At 45.3% G+C, this 17639-nt stretch overlaps 2 protein-coding genes across 6 annotated transcripts in view; one reads left to right on the plus strand and one right to left on the minus strand.

Moving 5' to 3' along the window:
- Positions 1-17513, plus strand: part of LRRC36 (leucine rich repeat containing 36) — a 58422-nt gene extending 40909 nt beyond the window's left edge. Inside the window, exons 10-16 of one of the 5 annotated variants that reach the window (XM_006941611.5) lie at positions 612-777; positions 1936-2081; positions 2858-2981; positions 6609-6723; positions 9249-9415; positions 12752-12894; positions 17377-17513. In XM_006941611.5, coding sequence (XP_006941673.1) covers positions 612-777; positions 1936-2081; positions 2858-2981; positions 6609-6723; positions 9249-9415; positions 12752-12894; positions 17377-17388 — 873 coding nt within the window. In that variant the 3' untranslated portion in view covers positions 17389-17513. The other 4 variants (XM_045046113.1, XM_006941613.5, XM_006941612.4 and 1 more) reach the window with 4 other exon arrangements.
- Positions 13852-17552, minus strand: TPPP3 (tubulin polymerization promoting protein family member 3). Its single transcript, XM_006941610.4, has 4 exons — positions 17414-17552; positions 14781-14974; positions 14512-14665; positions 13852-14392 (listed from the first exon to the last, which is right to left on the minus strand). Exons 2-4 carry the CDS (start codon positions 14966-14968, stop codon positions 14204-14206), a joined length of 531 nt encoding a protein of 176 aa, XP_006941672.1. The 5' UTR covers positions 14969-14974; positions 17414-17552; the 3' UTR covers positions 13852-14203.
- Between the last annotated feature and the right edge of the window lie 87 nt (positions 17553-17639).

Here is a 17639-nt window from a genome sequence, read left to right on the forward strand (position 1 = left end):
CTCTCTGCCTCTCCCCCACTCACACTTTCTCTGTCTCTCTAAAAAATGAATTAAAGAATTTTTTGCCATGTTTTGCAAGTTTCATCTTTTTATATTACATACTGTAATATATTGAGTCATAGATGTAGGTGTCAAAACTTAAGTTTTCTTCTAAAACTCTACAGAAAACTATGATCGAATATACCATTATCTTTTAAATTATCCTTGAATATACTACCATATTTGCCTTGGACATAAATAATATTCTATTCAAATCCAAACCAAGATGAACCCATCTCTTTTCTTTTAAAAAAAAATTTTTAATGTTTGTTTATTTTTTGAGAGAGTGCACATGCACACCAGTGGGGGAGGGGCAGAGAGAGAGGGAGACACAGAATCTGAAGCAGGCTCCAGGCTCTGAGCTATCAACACAGAGCCCAAAGCGGGGCTTGAACTCACAAACTGTGAGATCATGACCTGAGCTGAAGTCAAACGCTTAACGACTGAACCACCCAGGGGCTCCTTTTTTCTTTTTTTAAATGTTAACACTTTAAATATTCCAGATTCTTACTTCCCTTATTGTGTAAGAATGACAAATGGTTGTGTGTGTGTGTGTTCTTTTTTTTCTTGAGCCTCTCTCTAGTGACCTGGGCAGTTTGCATGGTTTGCCAGGGAAATGCAGTCCCCTGATTTCTGCCAGAACTTCCCATGTGGCCACTGTCCTCAGACAGCTCTTGGAGCTTGTGGATAAGCACTGGAATGGCTCTGGCTCCCTCCTCCTTAACAAGAAGTTTCTTGGTAAGTGAATGCATTTTCAGCTTCTGGAGAAGGACTTAGACCTTGGTTCCTCTCTATGTTCCTATAAAAGCCACCAAGCCCCCTTAAGTTGCAAGGAAAATTGTTCTCATGAGCCCTTTTTAAAATTTCTCAGTGGCATGGTAATTGACAAATCTGTTTTTTTTTCTCATAATCTTCCCTGTTGGTTTTATCAACACTCTTCCCTCATGTACTAATTGTTTTGTCCCTTCTGTGACTTTTTTGGTAATCTCTGGGTAATATGTAGAGCAACAAGATGTAAAACAGCATGGTAGTGTTAATGATTACAAAAGGATTTTATGATCCTTGGGGCAGTGAATACAACAAAAATTGGGTTTGATCATCAGAATTCTGAGATGTCTGTTGAAATGTTATGATTTGAAAAATTTGAATGAGTAAATGACTTGGACTCTTTCCAGGGCTTCTTTTTTAGGAACTTGGGGGAAAAAGTCATTCTGCAAATGTTGCCCCAAGTGTTTATTTGTTGCTTAATGGAAGAAGAGTTCAAGGAGCTTTTGTTGGTGGTAAACATTTAGGAAAAAGTAGAAACTTTAAAGTTGTTTGGGCTTAATTTTTCTAATTTAAATGTCTAAAGGGACATATAGGAAAAAAGTTACTTTCCTTCCCACATTGGCTCTTTGCTCTCATTTTGTAGGAAATTATCCTCAGGAGCCACTCATCATTGACTAGAGAATAGCATAGGGTATTGAGGGTCTACTCATGACGGTCTACTATTGTTTCTCCACAGAGGACATGGGATAGAATTTCTTATCCATTATGAAACACCTCTTACAGCCACTTACTAAATTATATTTTTTAATTTTTTAAGTTTATTTATTTTGAGAGAGAGAGCACAATCAGGGGAGGGCTGAGGGTGGGGGAGAGAATCCCAAGCAGGCTCCATGCTGTCAGCACAGAGCCTGATGCGGGGCTCAATCCCATGAACCATGAGATCATGACCTGAGCCAAAATCAAGAGTCGGACGTTTAACTGACTGAGCCACCCAGGCACCCCTAAATTCTTGTCAAAAGGAAATATTAGATTACTGTGTTTGTCCTACAGAGCTGGTAGTTATTGATTAGGAATTCTATGCTTTAGTTTTTAAGATTGGCCCATGTGCCCAACCTGAATTTTTGGCAGGTCCTGCCCGAGATTTACTTCTGACTTTGGTAGTCCCTGCTCCTTCCCAGCAGTGGTGTCACTCACATCCTGAAGACACATCAAAAACCTTCCACAGCAGAGAGATGGAACTGAAGGAGGCCGGGCAGGTGGTCCCTAATGACATGGTATGCCTCACTCATCTTCCTTTCCTACTCTTCCTTTACTAGAAAAGAACAGAGCAACAAGACTAGAGCAGCTTTGTGCCATAAAGGTCATCACCATGGATCTAGATGTTCCTGAACCAAAATACAGAGAAGTCAGTCTGGGAAAATCAGGAACACAAAACTTTTTGCCAGCATAGGGACAACTTGGAAGTTCTGCAGGGATAACTCCCTACTCCTAGCCCTATTCCAAAAATTCTAAAGAAAGACTTGGAAAAAGGGGGAAAAATGACCCTAGAATGAAAATACTTAGGTTCATACTTTGGAAGATTATGGTTTAATTCTAATGAGGGAAGACAGATGTCTTGGGGATTGTCTTTCCTCCCTTCTGATGGAACAGAGAGTCCTGAACCGGGAGCCATTCCTAGAGCATCAGGCTATTGACTTTGGGAAATGAAGAAGGGACTTATATCCTTAGGCTTTCCCCCGCTTTTCTTAACATCAGAGAATTTTCACATACCAAATTGAGTTTCTAGAAACTTTAGATAAGTGACTCAGAATGCTGGCCACTGGTCAAAAGAAGCCCTTGTTCTGTAAGAGTAGTGGATAACTTACAGGAAAGATTGCAACTCCAAGTAGTGCTCATGTTTACCAGTGAATTAAAATTCTAATGAGAAAGAGAGATGCTGACCTCCATTCAGTTCATCACTAAACAGAGAAAAGTGTCTTTTAGTCTTCTAAAAGCACTCCGCAGAATTTCAGATTCTTAATGTACTTGTATTTTGTTTTCTGATCTAAAGGAAAGTTTGAAGCAAAAACTGGTCAGAGTGCTAGAGGAAAACCTCATTTTGTCAGAAAAAATCCAGCAGTTGGAGGAAGGTGCTGCCACCTCGATTGTGAGTGGGCACCAGCCCCACACTTATGGTGAGTTCAGGAAAGCAACATGTGGTGTGTTTATAGATGACCCATTTAATTAGCTTCATCATCTAGAGGTCACATGGAACCAATCATCTTGCCTCAGAGAGCTGTAATGCAAGTGGCTTGAGTTACCTTATGAAGCTGTCAGTGTAAAGCAAGTGCAGATGTTATTTTTTTTTTTTTAACGTTTATTTATTTTTGAGACAGAGAGAGACAGAGCATGAACGGGGGAGGGTCAGAGAGAGGGAGATACAGAATCTGAAACAGGCTCCAGGCTCTGAGCTGTCAGCACAGAGCCCAACGCGGGCTCGAACTCACAGACCGCGAGATCATGACCTGAGCCGAAGTCGGCCGTTTAACCAACTGAGCCACCCAGGCGCCCCTATCATTTTTGATATTGACACTTTCTGATTATAGAAGAAGATCATGTTCTATGAACACCTGCCTGGCTCAGTCAGTAGAGCATGCCATCTTGATCTTGGGGTTGTGCGTTCCAGCCCCACACTGGGTATAGAGATTTACTTAAAAAAAAAAAAAAAAAAAAAAAAAAAAAAAAAAAAAAAAAAAAAAAAGGGGCGCCTGGGTGGCGCAGTCGGTTAAGCGTCCGACTTCAGCCAGGTCACGATCTCGCGGTCCGTGAGTTCGAGCCCCACGTCAGGCTCTGGGCTGATGGCTCGGAGCCTGGAGCCTGTTTCTGATTCTGTGTCTCCCTCTCTCTCTGCCCCTCCCCCGTTCATGCTCTGTCTCTCTCTGTCCCAAAATAAATAAAAACGTTGAGAAAAAAAAAAAATTAAAAAAAAAAAAAGATCATGTTCTTTATAGAAAGACTGAAAAATATAAGAAAAATATAACCCCATTATCCTGAAATAACTGCCACTTTTATTTTTCATATATTTTCTTTCACCATACCCATATACATGTATTTTTTCAACTTAAATTTTGTGAGGGGCAGCTGGCTGGCTCAGTTGGTAGAATATGGTACTCTTGATATTGGGGTTGTGAGTTTGAGCCCCACATTGGGTGTAGAGATTACTTAAAAATAAAATCTTGAAAAAGATAAATAAAATTTGTGACTTGATTTTTTTTTAAGTTTATTTACTTGGAGAGGGTGGGGGAGGAGCAGAGAGAGGGAGAGAGAGAATCCCAAGCAGGCTCAGCACTATCAGTGAAGAACCTGATGCACGGCTTAAACTCACAAACTGTGAGATCATGACCTGAGCCAAATTCCAGAATTGGTTGCTTAACCAACTGAGCCACCCAGGCACCCCAGTGACTTGATGTTTTAAAAACTAAATTACATGCAATAAAATGCACACATTTTAAGTTTGATGAGTTTTGACAAATACATACACTCTTTTAATTTCATCCCAATCAAAATATAGAACATTTCTGTTTCTCCAGAAAGTTCCCTGAGACCCTTGTGCAGTGAATTTCCCCTACTCTCTACCCTAGGCAATTACCAATCTGATTTTTACATCCTAATATTTTTAATTTAATAGCAAAGGCATTTCATATAATATCACATAAATAATTCTAAAGAATTTCCAAACATTCAGAAGACTTGAAATGAAATGCTTGAATGAAGACCTGAGTGGAAATGCTTCTCTGAAATTGTCTCTTCCCTTCTGATGGAGCTGAGAGTCTTAATATTCATGCTGTGATAAATAGTGCAGCTGTTTATGTACATAAATTTCACACTGTTTTCCTAGGAGACATTCCTAGAAGTAGAATTAGTAGGTCAAAATATGTGGACCATTTTTGAGGTTTTTGTTGCATATTATCAAATCACTCCCAAGCAAGGTTATTTCACATCAGCAGTGAGTGTATTTAAATGCCATTTCACTCCATCCTTGCCCACACTCGGGGTTTTTTTTGTATATTTTTTTCTTTTTTTTCCATTGTGATAAGTGAAAATTAATATCTCACTGACATCTTGATTTGTACTACTTTATTATTAGCATAGTTTAGACCATAATTTTATTTTTTAAATATTTTTTTGAGGGGGTGGGTAGAGAGAGAGAGAATACCACGAGGTGCAGAGAGAGGGAGAGAGAGTGCAGAGCCCTGAGTGGGGCTCGAGCTCACAAACCATGAGACCATGACCTGAGCCAAAGTCAGATGCTTAAGCTACTGAGCCACTCAGGTGGCCCAGGCCAGTATCTTAGATAAAGTCTACCCTTGACATTAAACCTCTAGCTCAGCACCCCTAAGCAAACATTATGGGCATTTGGATTTATATGAGGAACTTGATTTGGAAGTCTGCACAGAATTTCTAGAATTGAAACTCATCATTGTCTGATTCTCTCAAGCCTGAATAATTGAGATTTCTCCACTTACCTGTTCTGAAAATAAACAGATGCTCACTAGATACCTACTTTCAATCACCCATGAGACCCAGTACTGTATTTTACCTTACTGGTGATAAATAAAGCTATTGCAGCCCTATTTTCCACCTTCTGGAATGTTGCCACTCAAAGGGTGAGTCATAGATTAGAAATATTAGCTTCACCTGGGAGCTTAGACATGTAGAATATTGGACTTCATCTCAGACCTACTGAATCAGAATCTGTTTTTAACAAGATCCCCAGGTGTAAGCATATTAATTTTAAGAAGTACTGTTCTAGAAGACTGACTTCCTTAGGACCAGAGTTCCTGCGCTTTTACCTACTTCATTAAAAAAAACCCAAAACCCTTTTTTTTTTTAAATGTTTTTTTTTGAAAGACAGAGTGCGAGTGGGGGAGGGACAGAGAGAGGGAGACACAGAATCTGAAGCAGGCTCTGGGCTCTGAGCTTTAGCACAGAGCTCGATGGGGGGCTCAAACTCATGAACTGCGAGATCATGATCTGAGCCGAAGTTGGATGCTTAACCGACTAAGCCACCCAGGTACTCCATCTACTTCATTTTTGCAGGCAGTGGTAACATAGTTGGGGACCTAGGTATGAATGTATTGACTACAAATTCAGTTTCTGTAAGTTCTCAGTGCCTGTAAGCACTATATGCCTGACACAGTTCTAGATGTTTTCACATATACTATAGAGAGTGAAGGATATACATACATTCACAAACTAAAATGGAGAATACAGAGATACCTAATACGTGTTAACTATGCTAAGTGAGGATTGGATCCTCACAACAGTGGTGGGGTAGGGTTATTGCTCTAGTGAATCTCAGAAAAATAAACTAACATGGGGTGCCTGGGTGGCTCAGTCGGTTAAGCGTCTGACTTCGGCTCAGGTCATGATCTCACGGTCTGTGAGTTTGAGCCCCGCGTTGGGCTCTGTGCTGACAGCTCAGAGCCTGGAGCCCGTTTCAGATTCTGTGTCTCCCTCTCTCTCTGACCTTCCCCCATTCATGCTCTGTCTCTCTCTCTCTCAAAAATAAATAAACATTAAAAAGAAAAGAAAAGAAAAATAAACTAACATGCAATATTAAATGGTTGAATTTTAATTCAGGTTGGATACTCCAACCACTGTATCTGCTGTCTCTAAGGGAGGGAATAGTGAATGGAGTGTGGAGGTGCGTGCAGAATTGGGGCCCCCAATTCTTTAAGATGTCCACCTGATTGCTTAAGCTCTGCTCAAAGATAGTGGCTTGGAATCTTGTTCACATCTGGCTCCTGTACCCTTTGCAGATGATCTTCTGCGCAAAAACCAACAGCTGACCATGCAGGTGGCTTGCCTCAACCAGGAGCTTGCCCAGCTGAAAAAGCTGGAGGAGACAGTGGCCCTTCTCCATGAAAGTCAAAGGTAGGAGAGGGTCTATCTAGCTCACTTCTAGAAGCCAATATTTACTTTCCTTTAACTGTTTTGTCTTATTTGATAAGTTAATACCTATATACTTTTCAAATTAACTTCATTCTGTGTGTAATCTCATGTATCTAGACGTATCTGTGTGTAAACTTCCTGTATTCCAGGACACACAAGAGACTAAAGATCTTTGCTGGCTTTAGTAGGTCACAACACCTCAATAATAAGTAGTTTTTCACTAGATCCAATAGGGCCCAGGTTTGAGTCAGCTAGCTTTCCTTGGTCACTATGTGCCCCTAAAACCAGCCATCTGTCTCTTCTGGAAAATGCCTGCCTCCTAATGCTCTCAGAAGAGACATCAAGCACTTAGGAAGAGTGGTTGAATGTCCAGTGTATGTGTTCTCTTCAGAGCTGCTCAACAGTATCAGCCTCTTCAAAGAACAGTACCCTCAGCATGCCAGCTAGACAAATCAGAAGAGGCCTCAAGTCTTTTGGTACATTTACAGAAGTTCTTGACATTTTGATTTGCAAAACACCTTCACTATGACTTTCAATGAAGTTTAAATATAAGAACCCCATCCCCAAACCTTTGTCCCCAAACTTCACTTCCTGAGTAGCTAGTGAATTAGGATAGCTTCATATTCAGAGGATTAGACCCAGACCCATTCTAGATGGCTTTTTTTAACTTTCCATTATAGTTATTTCAATACATACAAAGGTAGAGGAAGTAGAATCAAATCATCCTTCTCAAACTGGGGTATTAGAATCACCTGAAAAACTTGTTGAAATGCAGATTCCTGGGTCCCTACCCCCAGAGTTTCTGATTCAGCAGGTCTGGGTTGGGGACAGAGAATTTACATTCTAATAAGTTTCCAGGTGATGCTGTTGTTGTTGATTTGGGGATCACATTTTGAGAACAATAGGGTATATCTCAAAGTGATGTACAAATTGCTATATCTTAAAGTAAATCTTCTGTGGAGGACACCTGGGTGGATCAGTCCATTAAGCGTCCGACTTCGGCTCAGGTCATGATCTCATGGTTTGTGAGTTAGAGCCCTGCGTCAGGCTCTGTGCTGACAGCTCAGAGCCTGGAGCCTGTTTCAGATTCTGTGTCACCCTTTCTCTCTGCCCCTCCCCGTTCACGCTCTGTCTCTCACTCTTTCTCAAAAATAAATATTAAGGGGCGCCTGGGTGGCTCAGTCAGTTGAGCGTCCGACTTCGGCTCAGGTCACGATCTCACGGTTTGTGGGTTTGAGCCCCATGTCAGGCTCTGTGCTGACAGCTTGGAGCCTGGAGCCTGCTTCAGATTCTGTGTCTCCCTCTCTCTCTGCCCCTCCCCTGCTCATGCTCTCTCTCTGTCTCTCAAAAGTGAATAAAGATTTTAAAAAAGTTTTAAAATAAAATAAATAAACATTAAAATATTTTTGAAAGAAATAATTCTGCATGTTGTTAAACCATCAATTCAATATATAGCTTTAATTTGTTTCATTTTGCTTTTGATTCATAAGCAATTTTCAAATTATTTTTATTTAATCTTGTTTTATTTTTTTTAACATTTATTTATTTTTGAGAGACAAAAAGAGACAGAGCATGGGCAGAGGAGGGACAGAGAGAGAGGAAGACAGAATCCGAAGCAGGTTCCAGACTCTGAGCTGTTAGCACTGAGTCCGACGCAGGGCTCAAACTCACAAACTATGAGATCATGACCTGAGCCGAAGTCAGACTCTTAACCGACTAAAGCACCCAGGCACCGCAATCTTGTTTTATAATTATGTAAAACATTTACACGGTTCCAAAGTCAAATCTACAAAATAAGATAAATTCAGACAAATATAAAAAGTAAGCATAGTGTTGTTTTAACTTTTATCTTAGAAATCAGTTCACAGTAGTGTATAGAGTTAGTTCTCATTCATTTTTATAACTGCATAGGACTAGGACTCCACTCTGCATTTATTTAATTAGTCCTCTATTGACAGACATTTAGATTGACAGTATTTTTGCTATTATAAACAGTGTTGCAATGAATAGCATTGTGCATGCATTTTTTTTTTTTTGGCTAGTCTCTGATAGCTTTTAATATTACATAGTATTACAGAGCTCAAGAATACAGTCATGACTAACACCATTAGTTAATTAATATCCTGCAAACGCAGGATAGATTAGAAGAAGTAGAAGTTAAGATCTGGGGATAGAAATTGGAGGCCTGGTCAGATGCCAATCTTCCAGTGCTTCTACTTACCTCATCATGAAAGTGCTTTAGAAAGGATAGAACAATCACTATATAAAATGTGAACTATGTTATTGCTACAGTCAGTCTGGAACATAATCAAACAGAACTGTAATGAAGAAAGAAACTGTCAGCCTGCCTCTAAAATAACCCACTCATAAATCGGTCAGTTCTTTCTATTTAAAGATGTTACTTCATTTTATATTTGTCTTTAGTAAACATCTCAGGTCTGAGTGGCATCTACTTTGTTTTTACGATTTCTTGACTGTCTTTCCCCGCCTCCCCACCCGTGCCTCAGATCCCTGGTGGTAACTAATGAGTATCTGCTGCAGCAGCTGAATAAAGAGCAAAAAGGTTATTCTGGGAAAGCACTCCTGCCTCCTGAGAAGAGTCATCATTTGGGGAGATCGTCACCCTTTGGGAAAAGGACGCTGTCTTCCTCCTCACCAGTGGCACATGACACGGGTCAGTATCTAATACAGAGTGTTTCAGACTCTGTTCCAGAGCCTAGTTTATGGAGCTAGCGCTAAACACCTTCTCTGTGGCTTCCCTCTCAGCCCCAGGGGGGTGTCACTAGTGTCATTGCCACTAGTATGGTAGTATTTACCCACAAGATTAAGAGAAAATCTTATTCTGATTACATTGTATTGGTCCTTTTTATTTCTCTTTTTATCTCCTCCCATGAAGTCTTTCTTTCTTCCTGCCCTCAGAAATAGTTGGCACTTAATCCTAGGCATCATATCACATAGAAACATTTGGTTAAAAATGTCTTGGCACCTGTGCCTGGGTGGCTCAGTTGGTTAAGCATCTGGCTCGTGGTTTCAGCTCAGGTCATGATCTCACAGCTTGTGAGTTCAAGCCCCACATCAGCCTCCATGCTGATAGTGCAGAGCCTGCTTGGGATTCTCTTTCTCTGCCTCTCCTCTGTTTGCTCTCTCTCTCTCAAATAAATAAACTTAAAAGTGTGTGTGTGTGTGTATATATATATATATGTATATATATATATATATATATATACACACACACACACACGCACATATACACAAAAGAGATTTGTGTATAAATCTAAAAATGTCAAAAAGGAAAAAAATCATTTTTCTGAGTGTCACTTGAAACTATGTGGTAGAAGGTTTTAAAAGATCATCACTGGCCAGGTGTATTTTGTGTTAGAAGAAATTTCAGAGAATCTATATTGATTGGCTCATCAATCATGTTTTGCGTTTCTTCCCACCATGGTGAAAAGGTGACAATGTCTGGTGTCAGCTTAGGAGCAGCCAACAGTTTAGTTGAGGAGATGAGCAAAACTCATGTGATGAAGCTCAAAGATTGGTATCGGTACGAAACAGGTCTAAATTCAAGCCCGGGGGTGCCTGAGTGGCTCAGTCAATTAAGTGTCTGACTCTTAATTTCAACTTGGGTCATGATCTCACAGGTTGAGAGTTCGAGCCCTGCATCTGGCTCTCTGCTGTCAGCACAGAGCCCACTTCGAATCCTCTGTCCCCCTCTCTCTCTCTGCCCCTTCCCCGCTCACTCTCTCTCTCAAAACAAACATTAAAAAATATTTAAATACATACATACATACATACACACATGCCCAAAAATGCCCTAGAGAGAGAGGAGGGGAGGCAGAGGAAGGAATTCCCACTCTGGGGAATTGGAGAAGGCATCAGTGAGGACTTGTTGTTTGAGTGGAAGCTTGAAGAATGAGTACCATGGTAACAGAGGGGGTAGGCAGAGTCCCCCAGGCCAAGAATGCAGAGTAAAAGAGTCTGGAGCCCCTAGAGGAATTGTAGGGCAGGGAAGATGTGGGAGGAAATGTGCTGGGAGAATATATTAAATAGGGGAGCTGTCATAGTCTGGGAGGTGTAGTGTCAAGAAATGTCCTCTTAAAGAAATGATCTTTTTAAAAAATTTTATTTAAAAATTTAAAAATTAATAATTTAATAAATTTAATTTATGATGAGTAGGAGATAGGCTGCATGACTCCTTGAAGATTTTAGATTAGGAAAGCAAAGGAGTGACATTTGTGTTTGAGAAACTTTCTCTATAAGAGGAATGGATTGAGGACCATGTGGAGTAGGGGAGGACCAATGAGGAGTTAGAGATAAAAGAGAAGACTGGTGTGATCCAGACCAGAGATAAAGCTTCCGAATGTTAGCTCTGGGCTCACTTTACACATGAGTACCTTGCCTTTCAGACCTGAGATACAATGTTTCTTTTAATCCTGTTTAGTCCGGCATTTAAAAATCCGTGGTAGGGGTGCCTGGGTGGCTCAGTCAGTTAAGTGTCTGACTTCAGCTCAGGTCATGATCTTGCGGTTCATGGGTTTGAGTCCTGCATCAGGCTCTGTGCTGACAGCTCCAACTTAGAGCCTGGAGCCTGCTTCAGATTCTGTGTCTCCCTCTCTCTCTGCCCCTCCCTTGCTCACACTCTCTCAAAAGTAAATATTTTTAAAAATTTTTTAATCAATGGTAAAGATAATGAAAGTGATAAGTGATTCTGCTTCAGGGTCACCCAGATAGCTAGCTAATGTTGCTGGAGCATGTAAAGGGCGAAGGACTGTCAGCCTAACTCCATGTTGTGCTTCTCTTCATCTCCAGGGTCATGTCAGAGAGAGACAGGTGGGAAGATTACACACTTATTTGCTCCTCTGACCCAGGTACTCTTCAGGGAAGGCAAGCTATTGCCACAGTAATGAGACATGAAGATCACAACCAAGTTCACACACTTCTGAGTTATAAATAAAATCCACAGGCCTCTGAATTTTATGGGGGTTCCCAAAAGGAGAATGTAGAGAGGAGCCCTAAGTTTCTTTGAGTTGCATGTCTTTGTAGAACCTAAAGTGAGCTCATACTCTGTGGAAATAGTAAAACAACCTACTTTCCTACTTTTCTAGGCCTGTCTTGGCTCTGTTGAGAGGCCTCCAACAAGTCTAAGCCTTGCCCAGGTAGGGTAGCCTCAGCCAGTAGCCCTATAGCCCTGAGTTGTCATATTTCAGCGTCCCAGCACAGGCCAACTTACTGGGCTAAACCATTGAGGGAAAAATAATGAATTTTCCCTCCAACTCCAGCTCTCCCTTTCTTGCCCTATGAATGTCTAATAATGCCAGACCCAGAACCTATTCAGGGTACCTCTAAGGAGGAGCAAACTGAGTCAGTCACCTTCTACCCTATTTTCTATTGTCACTGAAAGTGGCTGGCCCTGCCCCTCTCTAGGGTTGCTGGCTACTTCTGGGAAAGTCAGCTGTTTCTTAATTTCCCTATGTGGCCCTTGGTCTAGAAGGCAGGGGCAAGAATTGGTGGTGTCAAAGAAAGGGGCATAGAGTTGTTGCCCTGTGGGGCTAAGTGAGCTCAACATGGAGTGGGTGGAGTTTCTGGGCTCAGCCTGTTCTCTCTCTGGGCTGCTCTAAGCCACATTGCCAGCAGCTGAGCTGCTGCTCCCCTATACATTGGATAGTATTCTCACCTGAGCTTAATAACCTGGATCAAATTGCAATACAGTTAAATTCTTTTTCACTATGAGGATATTTTAGTAAATGAAGGCCAGAAGGATTTGGATTTCACTCTTACTGTGCTCACTTAAGTAAGTTCACAATTCAGCAAATTCTACAGGGCTGGAGGAATCATTCCTGTTACTGTTTGCTGGTGGGAGAGGTAAAGCTCTCTGAAACTCTTCCCTGGGCAATGCAAAGCAACATAGTCAACTGAGTCCGGAGGAGCCCACAGCTGTCAGCTGTTAGGCAAGGCTCTGCTGTGGCCAGGTGCTGACCTCCACTTTCTAATTCCCACCTTGTCTCTGCAGTGTTGCTACCCCAAACCATACTATTCCTCTCCAACCCCACTCAAGGGACTCTGCCTGGGTCAGGGACATCCCAGAACAGCCTGTGGGATGAGGGAATGAACCCTTGTACTGCTTTGCCACCTTATCCGGATCAGAAAAAAAAGGTATTTGTGAGTATCTGTTAAACCTTTTCTAGAACTCTTGGGAGCTGCCCACTCCTGGGCAGGCCCTAAGTCCCATCCAGTCTGCTTGTCAGCAGGAAAGAAGGAGAGTTGGCCCCAAAGCCTTGGGGTTGGGAATAGCTATGGCCTAACAACCAGGGCCTCACAGAAGAAAAAATGTTGATCTGGAAACTTCCAGGAGTCCTCAAGGACCAGAGATTTCTCTCCCTCCTCACAACATGGGATGTTGAACAGATGGGAGGGAATCAGCAAGAAGCCCCTTCACTGTTGGACACCCTGCTCACATGCCAAAGGCTGGTGTTGGATGCCAGGCTCTATCACTGGCCATGGAACCCCATTTTTGGAAATCACTGTTGGGGACTGCTGTGTTAGAGCCTGGCCTGGGAGGCAAGAGGCATGGTTCTTGGCTCTGTTCTGCAAAATTCCCCTCACTCTCTGGGCCTCAGTTTCCTCAGCTATAAAATTATGGAGTTGGACTATCCACTCTTGAAGGTTCTTGCTGCTCCTGCATTATCTGGTATTCTGAGCTGGACCCCAGAAATGACTTACCTTGGTAGCCCCATCAAGTTGAGGACCTGTCAGCAGGCTTAGACTTGAGGCCTGGCACTGGACCCTGCCCAGCACCTTGGCCAGGCCTAGTCTGCTGTCTCATTCCTCTCTCCTAGAGAGGCCAAGACTGAGCCCTAATTGCAGGAGAGCAAGATATGATGTTAGGATTGTGGGTCAGGGCTGAGGTGAAAGGCCTTATATTTCCCTAAGAAGCATCCTCAGGTAATTTGGCTCTGTGCTAATGGAAGGGACCTGGTATGTGTCGTCTTCTGGGCAGAGCTGCCAGTGGAAAGATCAGCAGAGTGTGATCTGCAAGCGGGTGGTAACACTGAGAGGTCAGCAGGGTGTGAATGTCATTATCCCCATTACCATATACATGACCAGGTCATATTGGTACAAAAGGTATCTTTATTGAGGTCTGGGTAAGAATTAGGCACTTGGCCAGAGCAGCAGCTTAAATATGAGGCAAGCACGCAAGGGGTTAGCCATGCCCAGGGCTAGGTTGGGGCAGTGAGGCTACAGGCACAGACCCTCCCCAGACAGCCAGAAGTCAGGGAGAGAAGGGGAAGGGGATGCAGAGCAGTCTGGGTCAGAGGTCTGGTGGGCTAGCCCTTGGGGCTGGGCAGGAAGCACTGGGTGGAGGTCCAGCAGGGAAGGGACAGGGCTCTCTCGCTCCATGTGCTCTTTAGGCCCAGGCCTGAGCCTCTGCTGGGGGCAGCCATGCTGTGGGCCTTCCCAGGCCTTACTTCTTCACCTTTGCATCATAGGTGCCTGCATTCTTGTAGGCACTCACATAGCCACTGTCATCCAGGATGTCCTGACGCCCAGCAATGCCCTTGCCCTTGCCGCTCTCGTCGAAGCGCTCCTTGTGGGAGCCTGTGTACTTGCTGGTGTCAGTCAGCCGTTCCACAGCACCTCCTGTCTTTGCTTTCTGTTTGGACAGAATTGTTCCTCCAAGGGCACCTGGCATTGGGAAGCCCAGACCGCCACCCCCAGCTGTGATTCCCCATATCCCCCTCAGTGGCCACCCGAGGCCAGCAGGGTACTTACGGTGACGCCCACATTGGCTGGTTCCTTGCCTGCCACCAGCTGGCAGATGGCATCAAAGGCTTCCTCCTTACTCTTCCCCTTGAATCGCTTCATTGCCAGCTCTTCTAGAGCCTTCTTGAACTCCTCATAGTTGATAACCCGAGCAGACTTTCCTCTGCAAGGTATGTGGACACCATGAGTTTTCCCCCTTCTCCATGTCTTCCCTGGTTCCAGCCTCCCAGTTCCCCACCTTCTGGGAACATTAGAAGCAAGGACTGCCTGGGGCTCACTTGACTTTGGAGAAGACGATGTCGACATCGGTCCCTGTAACGGCCTTTCCATCAGCCACCTTGCAGTCCTTGCACAGCTTGGCCCAGTTCTTGCCATTCATCTCTTGCCCACTGGCCTTGGGGTCACCATGGATGGCAAACTTGCGGAAGCTTTCCTCCAGCCCAGCCACATCTGTGCTTGCTGCCATGCTACCCTGTAGGGGGGGGACCCACCTCAGTCACCTCCCAGCCAAGCTGCCCCTCCTCTCCCCAAGGCAGAGAACATCACTGCCTCTACCTCAAAACCTACCAAGGTCTGAGTTATGGGGCACTTATGCCACATACCCTCAGAGTTGGAGATGGAGTTGCCTGGGGAGAGGGGCCAGCACTCAGTGTGTCCCTGGGCCTCAGAGTCCCAAGGAGAAGCCCTGAAAGGTCCTGTCACTTAATGCCAGCCCTGGCTTAGAGTGGAGTTCAGAAGGTGAAATCATGATGCCCACACCAGGCTGGGAACAGAGTGGCACTGTCCAGAAAGACTGTGAGGGCAACAGCTGGGGCCATGGCTTTGTCTGACCCTGGCACAAGGCCTGCTTGGGTGGAAGTGAGGGTGGCAGAGCAGGTGCCCCTCCCTGGGAGTTCCATGCCAAGCTAGGTCAGGTCCAGGCCAGGCTGCTGGTTGGGCAGGTATTTAGTAAGGACAGGGTCTCTGTCAGAGTCATGAGGACCCAGAAAGACCCAGTCCATGCTGAGAAGGGAGCCAGATCATGGGCAGGGGTGCATGCCCTAGGCAGGGGTGCAGCTAGCCCAGCCAGGACCTTGTTACTATTTGCTGTTAAACAAAAACACGAGGGGAGCGGGAGTTTGGGGCTGGCCTGGCCACAGTTTGTGAAGCCTGGAGACAGTTGCTAAGGGAGGGTAGTACTGCTTGGAGAATGTTGCTAAGGGCAGGATGGTGTCAGGGCGGCTCAGGGAGAAGCTCCCAGTGTTGCTGGGCTGGGCTGGGCTAGGGAACGGGCCCACGGGTGGGGCACAGCAGCACTCCCAGTGCCTGGGGCACAACCGTGGCCTCCTGGTCCCTTGCCATCCATTTGGGGCTGTAACCTCCCAGTCTGTAGAGTTTAAGAGGAGCAGGTGATTAGGAGACTAGACTGGGTAGGGGTTGTAGAGTTATCAACCCCCAGAGGCATGTTGGCAACTGCAGGTATGGCCTTGGTCCTGTAATCCTCACACCTATGCCCTACAGTGAAGCACACTTCCCCAGTGTCTACACCTTCAGTCTTCCATGGAAGCCCCTGGCCACACCCTGAGCACTGTCACACCAGTCCACATTCCCACAGCTGAATGCATGTAGCCCTGGCTCTCCACATTCTCAGCCTTATTCCCCCCACCAGACCCTTAACCAGTCTCGGGATTGAGGGCCCGGACCATTTCCTCAGCACCCACGGCCATACATATACTAACAGCCCCGTACAGAAACCCGCCAATAATACTCTTAGCCCTGCAATAAACTGTCCCTCCTACACCCCCCACAGCCTCCCTGCAGCCCCTTGCCCACACCTACAGCCCTGCACTGCAGCTATGACGTGTGACACAGCCCAGTACTGAGGCCTCCTTGACCACACCTTCAGACCTCCACTGAAGCTACCCCCGTCCACACACACACCCCAGCCCTGGGACTAAGGCTCATTATCCACATACCCACAGCCCTTACTGAGCCCCCTAAACAGAGCTTCACAACTCACCCCCTCTCTGTACACTTGTAGCCTCTGACCACATACTTACACCCACAAGCCTTCCAGCCTCATGCTCAACCCTGCCCTGAAACCCCTCAGTGTCCAAACCCACAGACTTGCATTTCCAGACTCCCAGGTATTACACTGAGAGACTCCATGTTGAGACTCCCCGAACACACCCCAAACCTCCACTGCAGCCTCCTGAACACACCCTAAGTCATGTCCTCAGCAAACAGCTTCTACCTCTGCCTTTTATCTATCCTAAGGCCTCCAGTTACCATAGCCTGGGCCCCTACAGAACTACACCCCCTTCCATTTACCACTGGCCTTAACAATGAAAGCCCCCTCCCAGTGACCATCCTCACTATCCCTAAGTTGCAATTTCTGGGCCTAGGGGTCCCCGCTGTCCCCACATTGTCGCGACTCTATGGACCCACAATCCCAGGTTCACACAGCACTCCTCTTCCCTCTCTCTACACTCCAACCTCCCACTACAGATCCAGAGACGCCACCCAACTGTAAAGTCTCGGGGAGGTTTTGGGGCACAGATGCTTGTCCCAGACTGACTGACAGGATCCTGCATCCAGTGCTCACTCCTGTTATGGGAAGAAGGGATTCTTGGTACTGATTAGGTGGAGCCAGGTCGCAGGCCATAGTCCCAGGAGTCTGCAGGCCAAGGATGGAGCGGCCACACCCAAGAACTGGGGCCACCCGCGGACTCCCACTGGGACAGCTGGAGTCATCAATCAGCAGGGCAAGGAGGTGGGGGAGGAACGCTTGGGGCCCAGGGCAAGGCCGCTCAGCTGGTGTCCTCAGTTCGGTACCATCTGGGGTTGGAACCCCTTCCAGGGCGCTCCCACCCCACCCTCTTCCTTATTGTGCAGGATACTGATTAGAGTGGTCGGCGCTGTAGTCTCTTACCTTCTACCTCGTGGCTGCTCCTACTGTGCTCGTTCGATGGACAGAAGGACGCAAGAATGGACCGACGGACGCGGGAGACCAAGGCGGCTCCGCAGCTCTGCTCCCTGCCGGCTCCAGGGAGGGACTGCAGCCTGGGCGGTTCCGCCGTATTATCCCCTGTTTCTCGGTCTCCATAGAGACGGCGAGTCCCACCCCCAGGGCTGTCTCGGCGGGAGAATGACCAAGG

This window comes from Felis catus, chromosome E2, assembly GCF_018350175.1.
Source record: "Felis catus isolate Fca126 chromosome E2, F.catus_Fca126_mat1.0, whole genome shotgun sequence".
NCBI classification, from domain to species: Eukaryota; Metazoa; Chordata; class Mammalia; order Carnivora; family Felidae; genus Felis; species Felis catus.

Bases quoted from the DNA above. Each gene is read 5' to 3' on its own strand.
- TPPP3 (XM_006941610.4), bottom strand. From the start codon at position 14,968: ATGGCAGCAAGCACAGATGTGGCTGGGCTGGAGGAAAGCTTCCGCAAG. The intron at 14,666-14,780 runs GTGAGCCCCAGG...CATACCTTGCAG, and splicing joins ATCGTCTTCTCCAAAGTCAA to AGGAAAGTCTGCTCGGGTTA. The intron at 14,393-14,511 runs GTAAGTACCCTG...CTGTCCAAACAG, and splicing joins CAGCCAATGTGGGCGTCACC to AAAGCAAAGACAGGAGGTGC.